Source organism: Aspergillus affinis (assembly GCF_023601865.1).
Source record: "Aspergillus affinis strain CMG 70 chromosome Unknown NODE_33_length_288726_cov_88_254756, whole genome shotgun sequence".
Classification (NCBI taxonomy): domain Eukaryota; kingdom Fungi; phylum Ascomycota; class Eurotiomycetes; order Eurotiales; family Aspergillaceae; genus Aspergillus; species Aspergillus affinis.
This window is the reverse complement of record NW_026515814.1, coordinates 233505-251129: the sequence shown is the minus strand read 5'-3', so window position 1 is coordinate 251129 and position 17625 is coordinate 233505. Positions and strand designations below refer to the sequence as shown.

General features: G+C 48.1%; 5 protein-coding genes across 5 annotated transcripts; 3 read left to right on the top strand and 2 right to left on the bottom strand.

Moving 5' to 3' along the window:
* Positions 1-177: 177 nt before the first annotated feature.
* Positions 178-1569, top strand: KD926_006437 (uncharacterized protein; the record flags this gene model as incomplete). The annotated part of the gene is made up of 2 exons (XM_053099422.1): positions 178-1138; positions 1187-1569. The coding sequence occupies 2 exons, from the start codon at positions 178-180 to the stop codon at positions 1567-1569; spliced, it is 1344 nt and encodes a 447-aa protein (XP_052956872.1).
* Positions 1570-1909: 340 nt separating this feature from the next.
* On the bottom strand, positions 1910-2555 carry KD926_006436 (uncharacterized protein; the record flags this gene model as incomplete). Its single annotated transcript, XM_053099421.1, has 2 exons — positions 1910-2372; positions 2434-2555. The coding sequence occupies 2 exons, from the start codon at positions 2553-2555 to the stop codon at positions 1910-1912; spliced, it is 585 nt and encodes a 194-aa protein (XP_052956871.1).
* Positions 2556-4712: 2157 nt separating this feature from the next.
* On the top strand, positions 4713-5399 carry KD926_006435 (acyl-CoA N-acyltransferase; the record flags this gene model as incomplete). The annotated part of the gene is made up of 1 exon (XM_053099419.1): positions 4713-5399. The coding sequence occupies one exon, from the start codon at positions 4713-4715 to the stop codon at positions 5397-5399; it is 687 nt and encodes a 228-aa protein (XP_052956870.1).
* Positions 5400-6127: 728 nt separating this feature from the next.
* Positions 6128-7627, bottom strand: KD926_006434 (N2227-domain-containing protein; the record flags this gene model as incomplete). The annotated part of the gene is made up of 4 exons (XM_053099418.1): positions 6128-6702; positions 6755-7127; positions 7188-7445; positions 7541-7627. The coding sequence occupies 4 exons, from the start codon at positions 7625-7627 to the stop codon at positions 6128-6130; spliced, it is 1293 nt and encodes a 430-aa protein (XP_052956869.1).
* Positions 7628-13045: 5418 nt separating this feature from the next.
* Positions 13046-14380, top strand: KD926_006433 (phosphatase PAP2 family protein; the record flags this gene model as incomplete). The annotated part of the gene is made up of 3 exons (XM_053099417.1): positions 13046-13126; positions 13200-13705; positions 13774-14380. The coding sequence occupies 3 exons, from the start codon at positions 13046-13048 to the stop codon at positions 14378-14380; spliced, it is 1194 nt and encodes a 397-aa protein (XP_052956868.1).
* Between the last annotated feature and the right edge of the window lie 3245 nt (positions 14381-17625).

Sequence of the window (17625 nt, the reverse complement as noted above, 5' to 3'; positions counted from 1 at the left end):
TCAAAAACTGCTCGTCTTTTTGATGTTCCTCGTCTGCGCCTTCGAAATCGCTTCTTAGGTCGTGATTCACGAATAACACGGCCACCGGGCAATTTAAAGCTCACTGAGGCCCAGAACTCTACTCTAATACAGTATATTGAATGCTGGGCAAGAGTTGGTCTCCCCCCAAGGCCTAAGATGGTACGAACAGCGGCCGATTCGATCCTGAAGGAGGCTCATGATGATCCCAACACCTTACCTCCTACTGTTGGCGATAAGTGGCTATCCCGCTGGCTTATACGTCACCCACAATACAATATGAAGAAGGCAAGGGCTATAGAGGTAGAGCGACGTCGTACTCATAATCGGGACGACCTGGAGGACTGGTATCGCCGTCTTCAAAGCGTTATTGCCGTACATGGGATCCTAGAAAACGACATCTGGAATTTCGGTGAAACAGGCTTTCAAATTGGTATTGGAAAAGACCAGTGGATCATCACCAGAGATCATCCAAAGACCTACTTAGGCCTCAACTCCAACCGGGAATATGTTACGGTTGTAGAGGCAATCTCTGCAGCTGGGGACCTATGCCCTCCCTTTATTATTATGCCTGGTAAATGCATCTTCCGTGGCTGGTTCGATAAAGCGTCGAAAGGGACCCATATAGGAGTCTCCGATAGTTGCTATATGACGGATTCCCTTGCTTTTCAGTGGATTCAGGGCTTTAACCTCTATACAAAACATCGAACTAGGGGGGATTATCGTCTCCTACTCTGTAACGGGTATGGATCCCATCTCACCTACGAGTTCGTCCAATACTGTGAGAAGCATAAGATTGTATTATTCTTTCTACCTCCTCATTCATCCCACCTACTTCAACCGCTCGATATAGGCGTATTTCATGCTTATAAGCATCATCATGCTGAGGCAGTATCCAACGCTACGTACGCTGGATGTGGGAAGTTCACTAAGACCGACTTCTTACACGCTCTATCGACTATCCGCAAGAAAACTTTCAAAAATACTACGATTCGCCATGCTTTTCGCCTAGCAGGGCTTGTACCCTGGAAACCAGCAGTCGTACTGGCTAATCTGCCAGAAATCCGGCCGTCTACACCTTCATCTACGACCTCTAGCGAGGCAGGGTCTTCAGTACTAAGTACGCCTAAGAACATCTAACGCCTTACCAAACTCGCCACAAATCTAGGATATGACGCCGTACAGGACGGCTACGGATTCACTAGGAGGCTCTCCAAATTCATAAAAGGCAGTATAGCGCAGGGTTGGCTTGCTGCAGGGTTGCAGCGGCAATTAGACGAGATAACCAGGGTTCAACGAGAAAAAGCAGAGCGAGATCGTGCCTCTAGACGGCGTGCCCCGGTTGGTGGAGTCGTCTCCAGTACTAGTCTTGCTCATATAGAGCGGAAAGAAGAGGAATTGGATGCTTTAAAAGAGCGTACTCGTCTACGTGCTAAATGGAAGCAGGTTATGGTCGAACTTGTCGACTACGCCATAGACCGGGAGATTATCATAAAGCGCCAGCGAAAGAGCAGGAATAAAGAGGAGACCTCCAGCTTTCCAACAGTATAGGAATTATTGCGATATCTTGAGTTTCCAATTTGTTATGATTTTTTGAATAATTTCATGAAAATTCGTGTTCGTTGAGATGACCTGTTCGTTGAGCTGGCAGGGTCGCCGCCAACGGCGACCCTAGAACGCTAGTAGGTGGAGGGGTCGGTTACAAGAAACCCACTTGAACTAAATTCTAGAACACTCTGTAATATTTGCCTCTTGTACCCACTTAGACTATACATATTATTATTTTCTACTCAACCCTATACAAGTCACATGTCCTTTTGCCCTGATACTTTCCATCTCGTTAAGATTAAAGAGAACTAATACAGACCATGTCCATTGTCCCTCTTCCTCCTTAGATCTGCAGGGCGGCCACACCCAAGGCCAAGCCAACCACCATGGACATCTGAGCACCGATCATTCCAGCACCTCCTTCCTCATCGGCACCGGTGGAGGATGCAGTAGCGGCATCGCTGGTCGAGCTGGCAGATCCGCTTGCAGATCCGCTCGATTCGCCCGTCTCGGCCGGGCCGTCGCAGTGCCAGTGGTCGCCATGAGGCTCACAGCCGACCGACTCGGTGGGGCTGGGAACCGTCGGAGTGGCGGTTGACTCTTCTTCCTCGTGATCGTGAGAGTGAGTCGCAGTCGAGGTGGCCGTGGCTTCGGCACTCGCGGGCCCGTCGCAGTGCCAGTGATCGCCGTGAGGCTCACAACCTACCGACTCGGTAGGGCTGGGCACAGCAGGCGTCTCGGCCTCAGACTCGGACGAAACAGAAGTGACGGTGGCTGCGGCATCGGTAGCAGGGCCTTCGCAGTGCCTATGGTGGAAGATTTAAGTTAGTCGCGATGTTCATAAACATCATTAGGGACTCGGCATACCAGTGATCACCATGGGGTTCACAGCCGACGGAAGCAGTAGGCGACGGCCCGGGGTCCTGGCTGGTAGTCTGGGCCAGGGCAGACGAGGCCAAAGCCACAATAGCAAGGATGGAATATCTCATCTTGTCGTTATGCGAGGGGCTTTGCGCGGACAGTGTATGTGTAAACTGAATTCCGTTGATGTCTGCGATGAAAAGTGACAGAAAGATGCAGGACAGATGCGAGCTTTATATCCACTCCTGCAGCAGATAATCTTCCACGGGCCCGTCACCACGTTGCTTTTTCCCTTTTACCCCCTCTGCTTGTGGACTCCTACGCCTATGATATCTGCTTGTTGCGATGCCAAGCGGAGTGGAATGGCCTTGGCGTCTCCAAGGTTCTCAGAGGATATCAACACGATGTTACATTGACTGAGGGGATATTTTGAGGATCGGGAGATATGAAATTGTAATAAGGACAAAAGTCCACTATCGAGGTTTTTCGATATCAACCGTGAGGCATAGTCCTTGGATTCCGGGAACTTATCAGCCAGTTATGCGTGCACCATTGTCACCCTTCCATCTGTCTCAAGATGCCAAGACCTGACCCTGTCGGACGCCAAGAGTGCTTGAGAACCTTGGGAGCTGGTGCATCTCTTTTACCGAAGGAGGTATTGCTCGATGTAGAATAGGCTGTGGCGGAGTTTTCCGTGGGATGGATTATCGTGCAGGGCCCTTGACCTTGATGGTGTTGGTGTCGGAGAAGCCGTCTGTTTGGGTTTCCTACCATATCACTTGGGTTTTCATTGATATCGAGGACATTGTCTATACTATGTTAGAGCACCGTTTGTCTTGCAGTGTATCTGTTCTAACATATGAAAAAGTACCCTAAAGACACAAAGTTGACACTTGCTTATTGGGACCAAACTATATCGTTCGCTAGTCGCGATTTCATAAGACATTGGTATACTAGTAAGCAAAGCCATATCTCAAATTAACTGTTCATTAAGCCTGTGTGCCTTGAATGGAACTCAAATACACGGGCCAGAGATCATTCTGGACTGTCAAATTCTCACCATGTGCAAGAAATCGGTTAACACTAGTGACTCTCCATTCATAATGGACCTCCAGGTGGTTCCTCACGAATTGCTTTTGGACCAGGCATACGGTCTTGGTATATTATGATTCCCACATTTGCGCCGCTCTTGGGAGGATAGTATTAACCCCACTTGATATTTTAAGGCTCGTAGGCTATGGTTCTGTTCCGTTGCTGGTGAATGGGTCATTGCACCATGTTCCTTCACTTCATATCTTGCAATTCCATCCTCATCCTTGCAAGTTTGTAACCCCCCACCTTTCCTATTGCAAACCAATATTCGGATCCCCCCTTTCTCTTTCAGCCTGTCTCTATGTTGGAGCTCGATGAATTCCCGGTCTCTGAAGAAAGCGAGTTCATTCTAGAGCTCATTGATTTTGGCGGGCGAGGTTTTTCTTTTTTCACATGATTCAGTCTATGACCGTCGAGGTCGTCTGCAATTACGTTTTTGAGTGGAATGTCGGTGCAGAACTTACCAGACCTATTCCTCTACCACAAATTAGGGCCAATCCGGTATGTTTGTCTTCTACCTTCCCATACTCTGTTCTTTCACTAACTGCCCCTAATCCAGGTTCCCAACCCCTTCTTTTTGGGAGGGGGAATGTCGCGAATAGGTCGTTGGACACTCGGTTCAGCGTGGAGTACGAACGGCAAAATCGTACATTGGGCTCTATGGCACATACAGGTTTACTCTATTCTCCACAGCACCGCAATCGACCACTGGAAATGGAAGAGCTTGTCAATATACTTCGAAAGACCTAAATTGCTGTGTAAGGGACCTCGGAGACCTTGTCAGAGCAAACCTGGACGGTAGCCCCAGTTAAACTCTTTGCACGCCTACTCCTAAGCCGGCATTTGAGGGACACTTAGCCAATAATCGCCAATGTACCAAACGCCCAACGTGAAATAAGCTAGGCCAGGCCTATGAGTCACGCAATGGCGACATTGAGAAATATTATTATTGATGCAGCCTAGTTGAGCCTCCGGAATAAATTTTGTTGATTATGTTTGGGGGCCAAATTCCATTCCGAGATCTTCTTTTTATTCCGCGCGGAATAGTTTGTTTCCTACATAAGCCAACATTTTGGACAAAAAAACGCAACTACAGCTCTTCACAACTTATATTTCTACAAGAACTCGCCTTTAACACATCAATCCGCTGATACAGATACCATCAACGTACCAAACCTACCCACACTGTAAAAATGTCTTATGCAATACAACCGGCGTTCCCCGCCGACGTGCCTGAATGTTTCGCCGTCGCTCAAAAAGCATATGTCGAATTAAACAGCCTGTTATACCATACGATACCTTTTTCGCCTGAGACAACGGCCCAGATGATTCAATCTCGCGTGGACAGCTTCCAGACGAACCCGCGAACACGTAACGTCAAGGCCGTGGATTCCGAATCTGGAGCCATAATCGGCTATGTACGATGGACCACGCATCCTGATGGCCAAGTCCTCGAACAGACCGTCGAAGAAGTAGTAGAGGCGAGACTCACGCCCCGGATTCCGGAGATGCGAGAAGGCGTGGCGAGGGCGATTCATACGATCATGCAACGAGATATGAGGGAGATCTTGGGAAGCAAGGAGGAGGGTGAGGATGAGAATGCGGAAGTAAGGAGGTTAATACCCCATGTGCATGTCGACGCGCTATTCACGCATCCGGATCATCAACGCAAGGGGGTGGCGAGGGCGCTCCTGCAGACTTGTTTGAGGGAGGCGGATGAGCTGGGCATCGTGACTTTCTTGGAGGCGACGCAGGATGGAAAGCCGCTTTATCTGAAATCGGGGTTTGACATCGTGCGGACGTGCGAAGTTGACCCGACGAAGTATGGGGGTGTTGGAAGACATGATCTCACGGTAAGTTTTGCCCTTATCCTCGGTTAATCTTTGGGTCAAAGATAAGTGCAAGAGAATAGGATTGCTAATGTTATCTTTTATCAGTATATGAGGAAGTTGCCGGAGAAAACCTCCAACACTTCACAATGACATCTACGAGGGATTAACTATCTCGTATGAACTAAGAGAGTTCAGTTCTAGGTCATATTGTTGTTATTCCTGTCGCAAGTAAATAAGCAAAGCTTTAGCATCGCGGCTTTTACCAGGAATGTAACGGATATTATTTCCGTGCTGATCTACAACTTGAAGCACTAAAGGTTCTTCAATCCTGATCCCAATTTGATTCTTCCGGTTTTATGTTATTCAAAGGGACTAGGCAGCTTATGCAAGGTGCATTCTCAATCAGACCAGCTAAACCAGATAGATGTCATTATTGTATTCTAGACTATGCACCGTGCACTTATACTTATCACACCGTATAGCAGGTTGATCATTAATCCGTGAAGTCTTACTCGATAATGGGAGGTCTGTGGCATTCTCCAGTCAATTGTTCTACATTCGAGGACCATCAGATGGACCCCGTAGCTGAAGAGGGGTTATTTCCATGAAATGCTCCACTTGGACCCATCTCGATTTGGACTTGTTTCTATCTACACAGTTGTCCTATTTCATTTGCACATATTCCCACATGTACTAACAGGGATCCTCCCTGAATCCGTGCCACGGAACCTTCTGTAAAATTACAACCGATTTCCATCCCATTCTAGCAGGAAAATTTAGAGCTTCGTTGCCTGCCAGAACTGCGCTTGATACGCATTCTTACTCAATCCCCGGCCATTACGGCCGTATGCCACTTCTAATCCTCGAACAGGACATCCCGGAAGAGTGATATCCCCACACGATGCCTCAGTCTCCTCGAACCGGAACCCAATCCGTTCACTAAGCGCAACTATCTCGTCGAGCGATAGTTGGAGAAACGGCGCAGTTCCATAGAGTAGCGGCCCAAGGTTAATCCACGTGCCCCCGGGGCGGAGTAGCCGGTGAATACTCTCGAGGTAAGAAACAAGATTGCGCGCAGTGTCTATGAAGAATAGCGTCACAAGCACGTCGTATTTCCCTGTGTCTTCAGTGAACGCCGTCGTGAAATCGCCTTCTATTAACAACACGGACGACGGATCGACCACTTGATCTGGGAAGACTACCGAGCGCTGAAGATCGCTTGTCGTGGCGTGATGCGACCACCAGTCAATGTATGGGTGGAAGGATGCGCTGTTCGGCGTCGACAGACTGGCCAGATATCGATATACGAGGTTCATGTACATCGACCATTCATTCATGGTCACTTCGAATCCTGACTGGTCAGCATCCCGCCGCTTCATCCAGGAAGATGGTTGAATTCTCACCTTGAAGCTGCTCAATCTCGTGCGCTAACCTCCCTACTCCAGCACCGGGGACCAGCACCTGGAGCGGCCGCTCACTTGTTCGGGGCACACGTTTCAGTGCGTCCAGGACGCATGGAAATGACTCTTGTCGTTCGTCGAACCCCTCGTCTGCCCAGTCGCGCACGAAATGCTTCATCGCCTGCGTCACGCTAGTCCGATCGGTCGACTGACCCTGGCGCTCCTGCTGTTTGATGAATTCATCCAGCTCGGCCCGAGAGATGTTGTAGAACTGTAGACCCTGCGCAACGATGTCCTTGGCTAGTTTCTCGTTCGTTTCAAGTAGATGTTCCACGGAATTGAGCTTGCGCGTGTACTGCACGGTGGATTCAACCAGCTATTTTCATTCCGTCAATAAGGCCATTCAACTGTTTACAGATCGAAGTGGAAAGCTCACCGATCGCTGCTTTTTCGACATATTCTTATACAGATCCCGCCATTTCTTCGTCTCTACTAGATGTCTCTCCTTGTATCTCGTGTATCCATGCAACGCAGTCAACAGTCTATGTCTTGGATGCGACGAGTCCCATTTCCCGCGCGACCGCTCGAGACGATGCTGTAGACGGACCTGTTCCTCGTCATGTCGAAGAGAGGGGGTCGTGTCGAGCAATGTGATGTTCGTGACGAAGACGTGAGTGATTTGCTGCTGTCGTCGCTTTTATTATTATGACTTTTCCACCTGCATATCCTAGATCTCATGACCCCATTTTATATAGACATGTCCATACCCGGAATGTAAGACAGACTTACATCGAATCGAGGTAAAACATCAACGGCCGGCTTTGCGCAAGCCAGGCATGCCAGGAACGCCAGGGACAGAGCTATCCAGGGCAGCATCGTGTATCAATCATTTCCGAAGAAAAACAGCCCGCCGGCCATGGGGGATTTCTTTCTTATTGCCTGTCATGGGAAAATTCAGGTGGAAGCGGAGACTAGCAAGGTCCTCACTCCAAGGTACTTGCCAAGTCGGACGGAGATGATGCCAAGAGAGGGGATATCTGATGGAGGGGATGGATGCCGTTCCTTGGGCATCGTCGTGCTGGTCGATCTCATGGCATGGGAGTCAGTGTTGAGATATGTCTAGGTTCGTTCAGCTTTATAATCATTGTTTCATGTCCTCGAGACTGCCATTTATGGATTTCTTTTTCGATGCTCCTATAATGTATCAGCATGCTCGGAGATGAATAGTCACGATCCATGGCATTAATGCCTTGAACCTTTTCTAAAACATTTTCGGTGAATTAAGACCAAGGTAAAGAAGTCCTGTAGTTTTCTTCGGTCGCCAGGGATCATGGTTTTGGAGCGCTTCGTTGTGTGCCTGAGGCTGCAAGGCACCCAGGCACGCCGCAATCAATTGAACTGCCCCACTGCCAGCATAAAAGCTCAAAAGGGGTTCCAATAAGCAAAAAATTAAAATAAAAATAAAAAAGCAACAATTCAAGCTCCGAACATCGTGCTAAAAATACTTTTGCCACTCTAGCTTCGGAGAGATGTGTCTCAAGATTTTGTCTGGAGAACTCAACGCCAAGAAACTGTTCTCATGCAACAAGAGTCGAGGGGAGCCGTTGTCAACAACAGTATCAAGCATATTATTTAACTAGAGAGAATCTTTCCCCTAATATTTGACTACTCCACAGTCCGCACTGATAGCGAACTCATTCGCTATCCTCAGATACACGGAGGTTACGAACATTGAGAGTGGATCTGTCTTCGAGAAACCGTGTATACGAATACGTAACCAATGAAGATTCTGACGGATCACTCATTTCATTGAACGGCGATGCAATGCATGCTATCTTCCCCACCTATCCCTCGCCATACTCCGTAGATGGATACTAGAGCGTTGTCCGGGTTATTTCTCCTGCATTCCGGCACCCCTTCGCAAGACCACCTACTGCGCTGTCCTGAGTACCAACAGACTCCGTGAAGAGCTCTCGGCAGAGTGTGTTGAGTTGATCAACCAACAGAACCACATAAAATTGCAAATCAAAATAGGGCTTAGTTTGGCCCGACCGTGAGTCTAAGTCCGAGCCCCTTAAGTGTAACAAAATGCAAATTGTAAATAACACCGTCAAGCGTGTAACCCGTGTAATTCCCGCCCAGTTATCGCCAATAGTCTAAATAGTGGTAATCTTAGCTTGACACGTTCCATGTGGAGCGACCAGGATCCTAAAAAAGCCCAAAACCCATCGAATACCGCACAGAGCACCAATCACCGGCTGCACCCCGTCCTGCACAATTTTTATTTGGCGGGTGCAGCTGCTCGGTCGTCGGGGGTCGGAGAATGGCTGTCCGACTATTGCGGTTCCACTCCGAGGAGAACGGAGCCGAAGATCTCTCTCTTTAATCTTATTGTTTTTGTGATTAGTTATATCGCCGAAGTACGGATTGTCTGAAAAGAGGTGGAAGCGTTGGATTGGGAAGGGTACTCCGGATGACGATATAGATCAGGAATAGTTGTGATCGTCACCATAGGTTGGGCAGATGAGATTGGTATTCCGTCCTGAATCTGCAGTCTAAATGTACACTGTGCCTCTGAGGCAGCTTACGGGCCGGCTGAGTAATTAACGGCCGGACGTCGTATGGCGAGGCTGAGAGACGTCGGCGGCCATCTAAACGGTGGTCTGATATCCCCTTGCCTGGCAGCGCTAGTCGTGTTTAGCGTCTTTTTTCTGCCGCAAATGACACGCCCACTTCATCTACCACTACGCACCTGTAAACCAGCATGAAATATGAATCCTTAAGCTATCTATGAGCAATTTATATCTTTCTCACCCAATGGAGGTCGTAGTGTATAGAAATCAGGCCAGCATAGCCTTATATCAGGTCTACATAAAGGAACTTTGCAGGCCTTACAGCAATATACTGTGTGGAATTGACTTGGAACAGTATAACCCCAAGCCTTCGCTCTTTGCACCTGTATAGCACAGAAATGGCACCATTTGCGAGGGTGAATCCTTTCAACCTCATGATTACCATCATAGGATGGTTAGACTAAGCTATATATTCGTTTTCTTTTCAGAGATTCCTCTGATGCTTGTTTGAATAACTCTCTATAAAGAGCTTTCCGAAATTCAAGATGAGTAATCTCCTTTATACCTCACTATCTATAAGCCATCTTTGCAATACAATAAGCATTGATAGTAGTTACATCAAGCGTCCAAAAGAAAATAGGCCACCAGGAGCGTAAACATCTTTGGTAAGTTTCATAACTTGCACGCAGTTAATTTGCTCGATCCATGCCTCCCATAGCCGGGGTATTGGGAGTTCCTTGGTAGGCTGGTCACCAAAAGGCTTACAGGCAACTTTTGCACTGGTTGAGGTCTTTGAGGGGCGTTTACGCAAGCGAGTAACCCAATCAGTTGGCTTATGTACAGTGTATACAGTTGATAAAGCTGTAACAATGCTATTATCTTGCCATGTAATGCATAGCACAGAATCAATGTCAGATTCATCAGTTGCGGAAGCTGCGTATAGGGTATTCCATGGTTGAATCTTCTTTGAATATTTTAGCATATGAAGAGCTTTTGGAAATAGCTTTTAGATGCATTTGGTCGGGTAGTACTACAAGCACCAATCCTAAGCTGCCGAAGATGACGGAATAGAGGAATAGTTGATAAGTAGTTGTCCATATAGACCGTATAGTTATTGTGTTGTGATAGCAGGCCTTCTTGCGCCAGTTGAACAACCATAGATCCAGTTAGAGTTAAATTTCCAGCCTCATGCTTTTTAACTTCAACAAGAGACTTATGGCGACTCGCCCATATCCAGTATAGAAAAAAATCTTGATCAGCAATAGCAAAGAGCCTATATCCTTGCTTTATTGGCTTATTTGGCATCTTGAAGGTATGCTGAGAACGCCCAAAGCCGCGAATCTTTGTCTCATCAATAGAGACTGCATTTTGAATAGGCTTCGCGAAGTCTGGATGCAAAAGGCTCTAGCTTATACCACCACCTCTGATTGGGTGTAAGATTAAGCCTTATAGCTTCTTGGCCTCTGGATCAGGATCCGCAACATGAAAGAATCGCTTAATTTGCTGGAATCGTTTTAATCCCATGAATCTGCGAGGCATATGAATTGGCTCCTCATCAGTCCGCCAATAATCTTCATCGCTAGGAGATATATGAACCCACATGTAGATTAGAGTTGAAGGAAATGTCTTGATCTCCGAAGCTGTAGTGTCATGCCATTCTTGTCCAGACTGGCCCGCATTCTTAGCCTTCGCATATTTGTTGGTGTTAGATGATAATGATGTAATCAGTTCTTCAGATAATATAAAGAGAATAGGCTGTATGGGCATTCAATATTCACTCCATCTGGCAATTTGACCGTAGGAGGGAAAGCTTCAGCCATTTCAAGAGGCTCAAACAGAACATCTTGGTACTGGGGTATCTCGCGAAGTATTTGTGTTAGATTTTGCTTTGCTTCTTCCTTCTTTGAAACAGGATGAGTTGGAGAAGCACTAGATAGAGCAATAGAGGAGCTATACAATAGGGGTTCTTCAACCTCTTTCAGAGGCAAACCCCAGGAATCCACGATATATGAAGACGCGATTACCACGCGTAAGGCGCGTTCTAGTTCATAGAATAAACATGCGTGCGAATATGAGGGTATGAGACTATTCCTAATTCGTATGGATGCGGTGAAGCTAACTGACCAATAGAGGTACATAATTCAAAATTACCGCTAATCGCGACCAGCGCAGGCAAAGGGATAGTTGCAGACTTGCAGTATTCCGCGGATCTACAAAGGCCAGATGAGAGTACACAGCACGTGCCGGCTTGCCTCAGGGGAATAAACTCTGATCTACTCGTATCAGATCGGCAGCGCACACGAGCAGATACTCAAATACTTGCAGGCGACTCTCTGTCTCACTTCTAACAAGAGTTGATCGAGTGTATTCCGTAGAAATCTGTTCTGCTCCGAGTATGCAGCGGAAGAGTACATGGGTCTTTCGTACGGAGTAGGGGCCAGTCAAGCTCACCGCTAGTTATTGAAGCCAAGAAGCGATGATATTGGCAGGGGCTAAAACCGTTTCAGGGTTGCAGTCAGGCGTTAAGCCAGACGAGGCTCTCACAACAACGCTGGAGAGAATACGAGGCAGAGATTTGAGACCAAGAGTCCAGGGGCAAAATTTCGATGCCACCGTGTATGCGCTAGTACCTTTATATGTCCTGATCGGGTTAATCCAGAGCTAGCCACGTCTGTACTTCCCAAGGAGGCAAGTCAAGCAGGCGATCGATGACCGTTCGGGCGGCCCCTCTGACTGAGTCGGGACGGGTCCGTACGGTATTTACGCGCCAAGACAGGCAAGGGATGCCTCAGGGGGACATCGATTGTCTACTCCGTCTGTCCAGTGCATAACTCCGTATAGGGAGTATGCCTATGGGCGCATACTCGAGAGTCAGGATCCCTTGGAGGTATGCTGAGGCGATGCCCTGGCAAACTGGCACCGGTAGGAACGAATGAGATCCAGCCTGATCGTATTCGTTTTCGCTATCCTCGCATCCTACTCTCTATCCAGTAATAACTACTCGGTCAGCTTGCCTCCGCTGACTAAGAGGATCGATGCTCTGGTTCGGAAGTCCCCAACGGTGGAGTCGGTTGAGACCAGGGGAGTCCCATGTCCGACCAAGAGGAATGTCTCAAATGAAAAGTCACAAATAATAATCACCTCGATGCTCCTCCACTCCCCAAGACTGGACGACTGGCTTCCATGAGGATTCTTTGACGGTGCACGCAGCAACCAATCTCGATACCGGACTCTGGATATCTCCCCGTCTGGCGGCTTGAGCGCTGTGTCCAAGAGTGGCGCTGGTCACTCGTCCGTGGCTGAGTCTGCGTCGAGATCCATATAAAACTCGCCTGATCACGTTGATCTTCTGGCCGGGGCTGCCCTTTTGACTCTTTGTTCTCCTCCCTTGGTCAACACTCAACCGGATCACGACTCGTCAAGCCGTGCGAACGAAAGATCCAGCATTCCAGGGCCGATACGCCCTATGGGAGAACTGAAACTACTACGACCTAGCACTTAGTAGTATCGGTGGACCCCCCGCGCCCGGATTAAATGGGTCCAAATTCGTTACGTATTGTCATTTCGCCTTCCTAACTCGAGCCAGGCTAGATTGGTTCCAAAGATCAGGGGAATTCTTATTCTTATTTGGATCGGGGATTCTAATTAAATCTGCTGGCTGCCGGAGCTCTGGCGTCTTCTCCCTCTCCTCTCCCCTCCCTCATCTCTCGAGCATCACATCATGGCGACCTCCGCGTCGCAGTCCCAGCAGCCCGACTTGGGTAAGCCTCAATTCGCGTCGCACTCATGGCTCGAACCCGTTGTAAGTCCTCACTCGGTTGGTAGCACCCGAACGATCGTCCCTATGTTAATCATCCATCGTTTCTCGCCCGCAGATTGTCGTGAGCATCATGATTGGCTCGCTCATCATGAATCGTCGTCGAAACTATAGTGTCCTGCGATCGAGAAAGACCTCCGGATTGAACGACCCCTACTCGGACGACGAGGGATATGCGGAGAATGGCTCGTGTGGGAAGACACAGACGGTGTGCGGCATCACCATCGACACACCCGACTCCTCGCGCTGGGCCCACCACGTCCACAGTCGCCTCCTGCAGAAATTCCCCTTCCTCGTCGAAATGTTCTACTGGGCCGTCAACTATCTCTTCTACTCCGTCACGAAAGCTACGTCGCAGTGGCTGTCGCCGGCCCAGATCGGCGTGGTGCAGGTCGCGCAGAACCACGGCGTCAGCATCCTCGAGTTCGAGCACAAGTCCTTCTTCAGCTTCTTCTTCAGCATCGAGGAGGCCGATTTTCAGCACTACTTTGTGGAGTACCACCCGGGCTTCATGACCTTTTTCAACCGCATCTACTCGCTCGTGCATATCCCGGGAACCGTGCTGTAAGTGCCCAGCCATTGCGCACCAGTGGATGGGATGGGAAGCTCACATGGATCATCGTATTCTCTAGGTTCCTCTCCTGGTACTACTACGCCGCCGAAGATCACAAGACGTTCGCCGTCGCCCGCCGAACCATGACACTCGGAAACCTCGCCGCGTTCATCATCTTCTGCGTCTATCCCTGCATGCCGCCGCGCCTGCTGCCCGAGTCCTATCGATTCTTTGATACCGTTCGCCAGGATCACGCCGAGAGCGTCTGGGTGGGCGGGAAATCCATCAACCAGTTCGCCGCGATGCCCAGTCTGCACTTCACCTACGCCTTCGTCATCGGGTGCACCTTCCTCTACCACTCCGGCATCCTGCAGCGATTCTACGGCCGACCCACGCGCCGGGCCGCCTGGAAGCAGATCATGTACATCACCCTCGCCATCGTCTACCCGCTGCTCGTGCTCAGCGTGATCGTCGCCACCGCAAACCACTACTGGCTCGACGCCGTCGTGGCCATCTTCACCGTCTCCCTTTGCTACCTGGGCAACCGCGTCCTGTGTCTGCTTCTGCCCATCGAGTACTGCATCTGCTGGGCCTTGCGGCTGGCCAAGCCAATTCCCACGACCGGAGACCGGTCTCTGGCCAAGTATTACGGCAGACGTGATGATATCCAATATAATCCTGTATAGGTTAGTACCGTTCGCTTCTCTGATCGTCCATATTCGCATACTAATGAGCGATCTTGAGACATTAGCGATTGTATCTCTTTGCCCTCTTCACTCCACACGCAACCTGACTCGGACAGCACTCTTCCTCGACTACGACCTCTCCATCCGACGACCCTCTCTATACCGACCTCCCAGTCAGCTTCTCTGCATACCCTACTCTCTACATATATAAATATACCCTCGTCTCTTGGAAAGCGAAACAAAAACCACCTCACAGTTGCAGGGCTAGACCTACAAAACCTCAGCCCTATATAGAGCTGCGTTCAGACAGCCTTAATCGAGGGCTTTCGTTAGGACCCTATCTCGCATCTATTGCATATATATACATAATTTTCAACGCATTCGATTAGACCTCCCTCGTATATATAATTTATTTACCTTTCATGATCATGTGAGCTTTTCGTCTCGGTCGGGCCTGTCGTGTGTTGTGCTACAGGCGTTCTTGGTGTCGGTGGTGGTCGTTTGTGAGTGATCACATGACCTCTTCCGACACTGGGGCGTTGGAAGGAACAGTCTTCGTGAATTAGAAGTAGAAGCTGTACTGATTATATATAACTAGACTATAATCAGGAAGTACATGGTACGTCGCATCTGATGACATCGCTATTAATTGCCTGTCAATAGCCCATGGCCTGTGCATGTGCACAGCAGTAGTGTCTGTTTATGATGGTTACACGCTCACAACTTTAATCTTATACTTATTTTCTATGCGACTGATCGGCAGTCTTTTCTGGATTGCTTGGTAGCACTCTTCTCAGCTTTATAGGACAGACATGGCATCGCTCGACATCCTCTTCAGATTGTGAAATGGCATATACCTACTCTGGTGGATGTCATCATGTATATATAGCCTCCATCTCTGGGACCCTGTAGTTAATCTGTAGTGTTTGAACACACTATAAACACTTTCCGGTTGACTGACTTGGGATACTAACCCTCTAGATGTATTTTTAGTTCATTTCCTTTCGTATCGCTAGCTTGTAAGCTATACATTCTCAATAGACATTCACGCATTGGGAAAGATGTTCGACTCGAGGAAGGTCTACATGATTTCTATATCAGGTACCATGTAAGCCCAAAGATCCACGATCGAGATAGTTCGAAGTATTTGTGCCTGTAGAGTTTGTTCATTTCTTTGGAGAGATGATCTTGAGAAAGACCGCAAATGAAAGTTCATAGTTACCCAACAGTAGAACCGTCATCGAATTCCCCGTGCCTCGCAAAAAACTCCAGATCTGGCGATGGAAGGGCGCTTCTTTGCATTATACCCTAGTATATGCGTTGGCAATGTCCCAAATGACCTATTGGAGCTTTTATTTTTCTCACTCATTTAACTGGGTATAAATGGTATTCGTACCTAATGTATCATTGTTTCTTCGAAATGTGCGTTGATATCTTGAGTGAGGTGCATTGCCTCTTAAGACTAAGCACAATCTTTCTCTTAGGATGATGATATGCGTTTGCTTGATCTCCTTCTAGAAGAAAAGAAAAGAAAAGAAAACTGTATTGTCATGTTCTGGTCCCCGTTAGATTGTTGAACTTGACATGAATCTGGATAGGTAGAAGCGGACCTGATGTCAAAGACGAGGGGAATTCCGCGGCGATTTCAAATATCGACATTGTCATACTAGCAACTCGAAATCTACACTATATAGACTGTTTAGTATATAGACAGAAGCACAGCAGGATCAATTGGATTGAACTGTCATCGAATAGATCTCGTCCAGACAACGCAGCCCTGCCGGCGGGTCATTCTTCCCTCTCGACATCTAGATCCAATTCACCGCTTTCTTGCTCAACAGCCCGAATCTAGGTCTTATTTAAAATATCATGTCAGGTGAATCTAGTACCTCGGTATGTATGGATGAACGTATGTCCAGACAGACCCTGGTGAATCCGTCGAGGTGCATTTGCCTTCACTATCACGAGACATGGCTTCGGATCCGGCGGCGTTGGAATTGTAATTTCCTCTGCATCTGGATCCGATATCAGATTATTCAATCAGTGACAAAGATTGATTCCGCAAGCCTATTAGAGTCAGAGAGTATGGTGTCACCGGATGGAAACGTGAATGAATCTCACCATCTCGATATTTAGCTTACTTCATTATTTCTCCTGACAGGGAGGGACGGAGACAGAACAAAGAAAACTAAACTAGAATTCAAGAAAAGTCAATTACCTAGCCACACCCGCCTTTTTAGACAAGCTACCGGCCCCGGCCTGGCTGTCACTCTTAAGCATATTCCTTTATCTCTAAATAAGCCTTCCCCTGACCATCCTACCTTACCTTTCCCACGGTTCCTACGGTCCCTATGGACGGTGTGGTACTAGATGCAACAGACAGACAGACCCGCGGAAATCAAAAAAGGAAAAAGTAACCATCAGTTAACTCAGTCCGAATCCCAACTCAACTCAATCCAACCTAACCCATCCCACCGTCTCGACCTAATGTGCATGTACATGTACGGCACAGTCCACCACCCTGCAGAGTTGTATTCTGGAGGTATTCACGACCATCACGAATCAGTCGGAGATGTGAATGTTTGTGTCGCACAGTGACTGGATAGCGTGGTGATGATGCACGGTGGGTGTTAGGGCTTTTTATTCCCTGTCTTGTCTAGTCTATGCAGGGAGGGAGTGGGGATACGAAGTGATTGTGATGGAATGGCAGTGAATAGTAGACAGGGCGTGAAGGAAAGAAGAAATATCGGTATGGGGAGTGAATTGTAATTTGACTTTGCTGGACTTTAGGGCTGATGAGGAAAGTATCGTTGCGGGAAAAGATGGTAGATGGTAAGGTAGGATGAAGGTAGGATGGACCATGTACACCGGACAGAAAGGTAGCAGGAAGTGTGAAAGTGTGAATGAAAGTGAAAAGGAGGGCAGGGATCGGGGATCAGGGGGTTTCTGTCTGTTTTCTTTTTTCTCGGTTTCCTTTCCTTTCCTTTCTTTTTTCTTTCAAGCCATCTGATGATCCATGATCTGACGAAGGCTTCTCTTTCTCTGACTTTCTTGATTTATCGCAGACTTTGCGTTCGGTCATTTCCGGGTTTCTTTTCTGTATAGACTTTTCGTCCTTCACTATACGTATGCATGTAACACTTGGGATCTACACGTCAATTCACTGCTAGATGATCACTAGACCGATCGATCTACAATCTCAGATTCAATAATCCGCTCCATCCGGCCCCTTCCTGCCCATATGT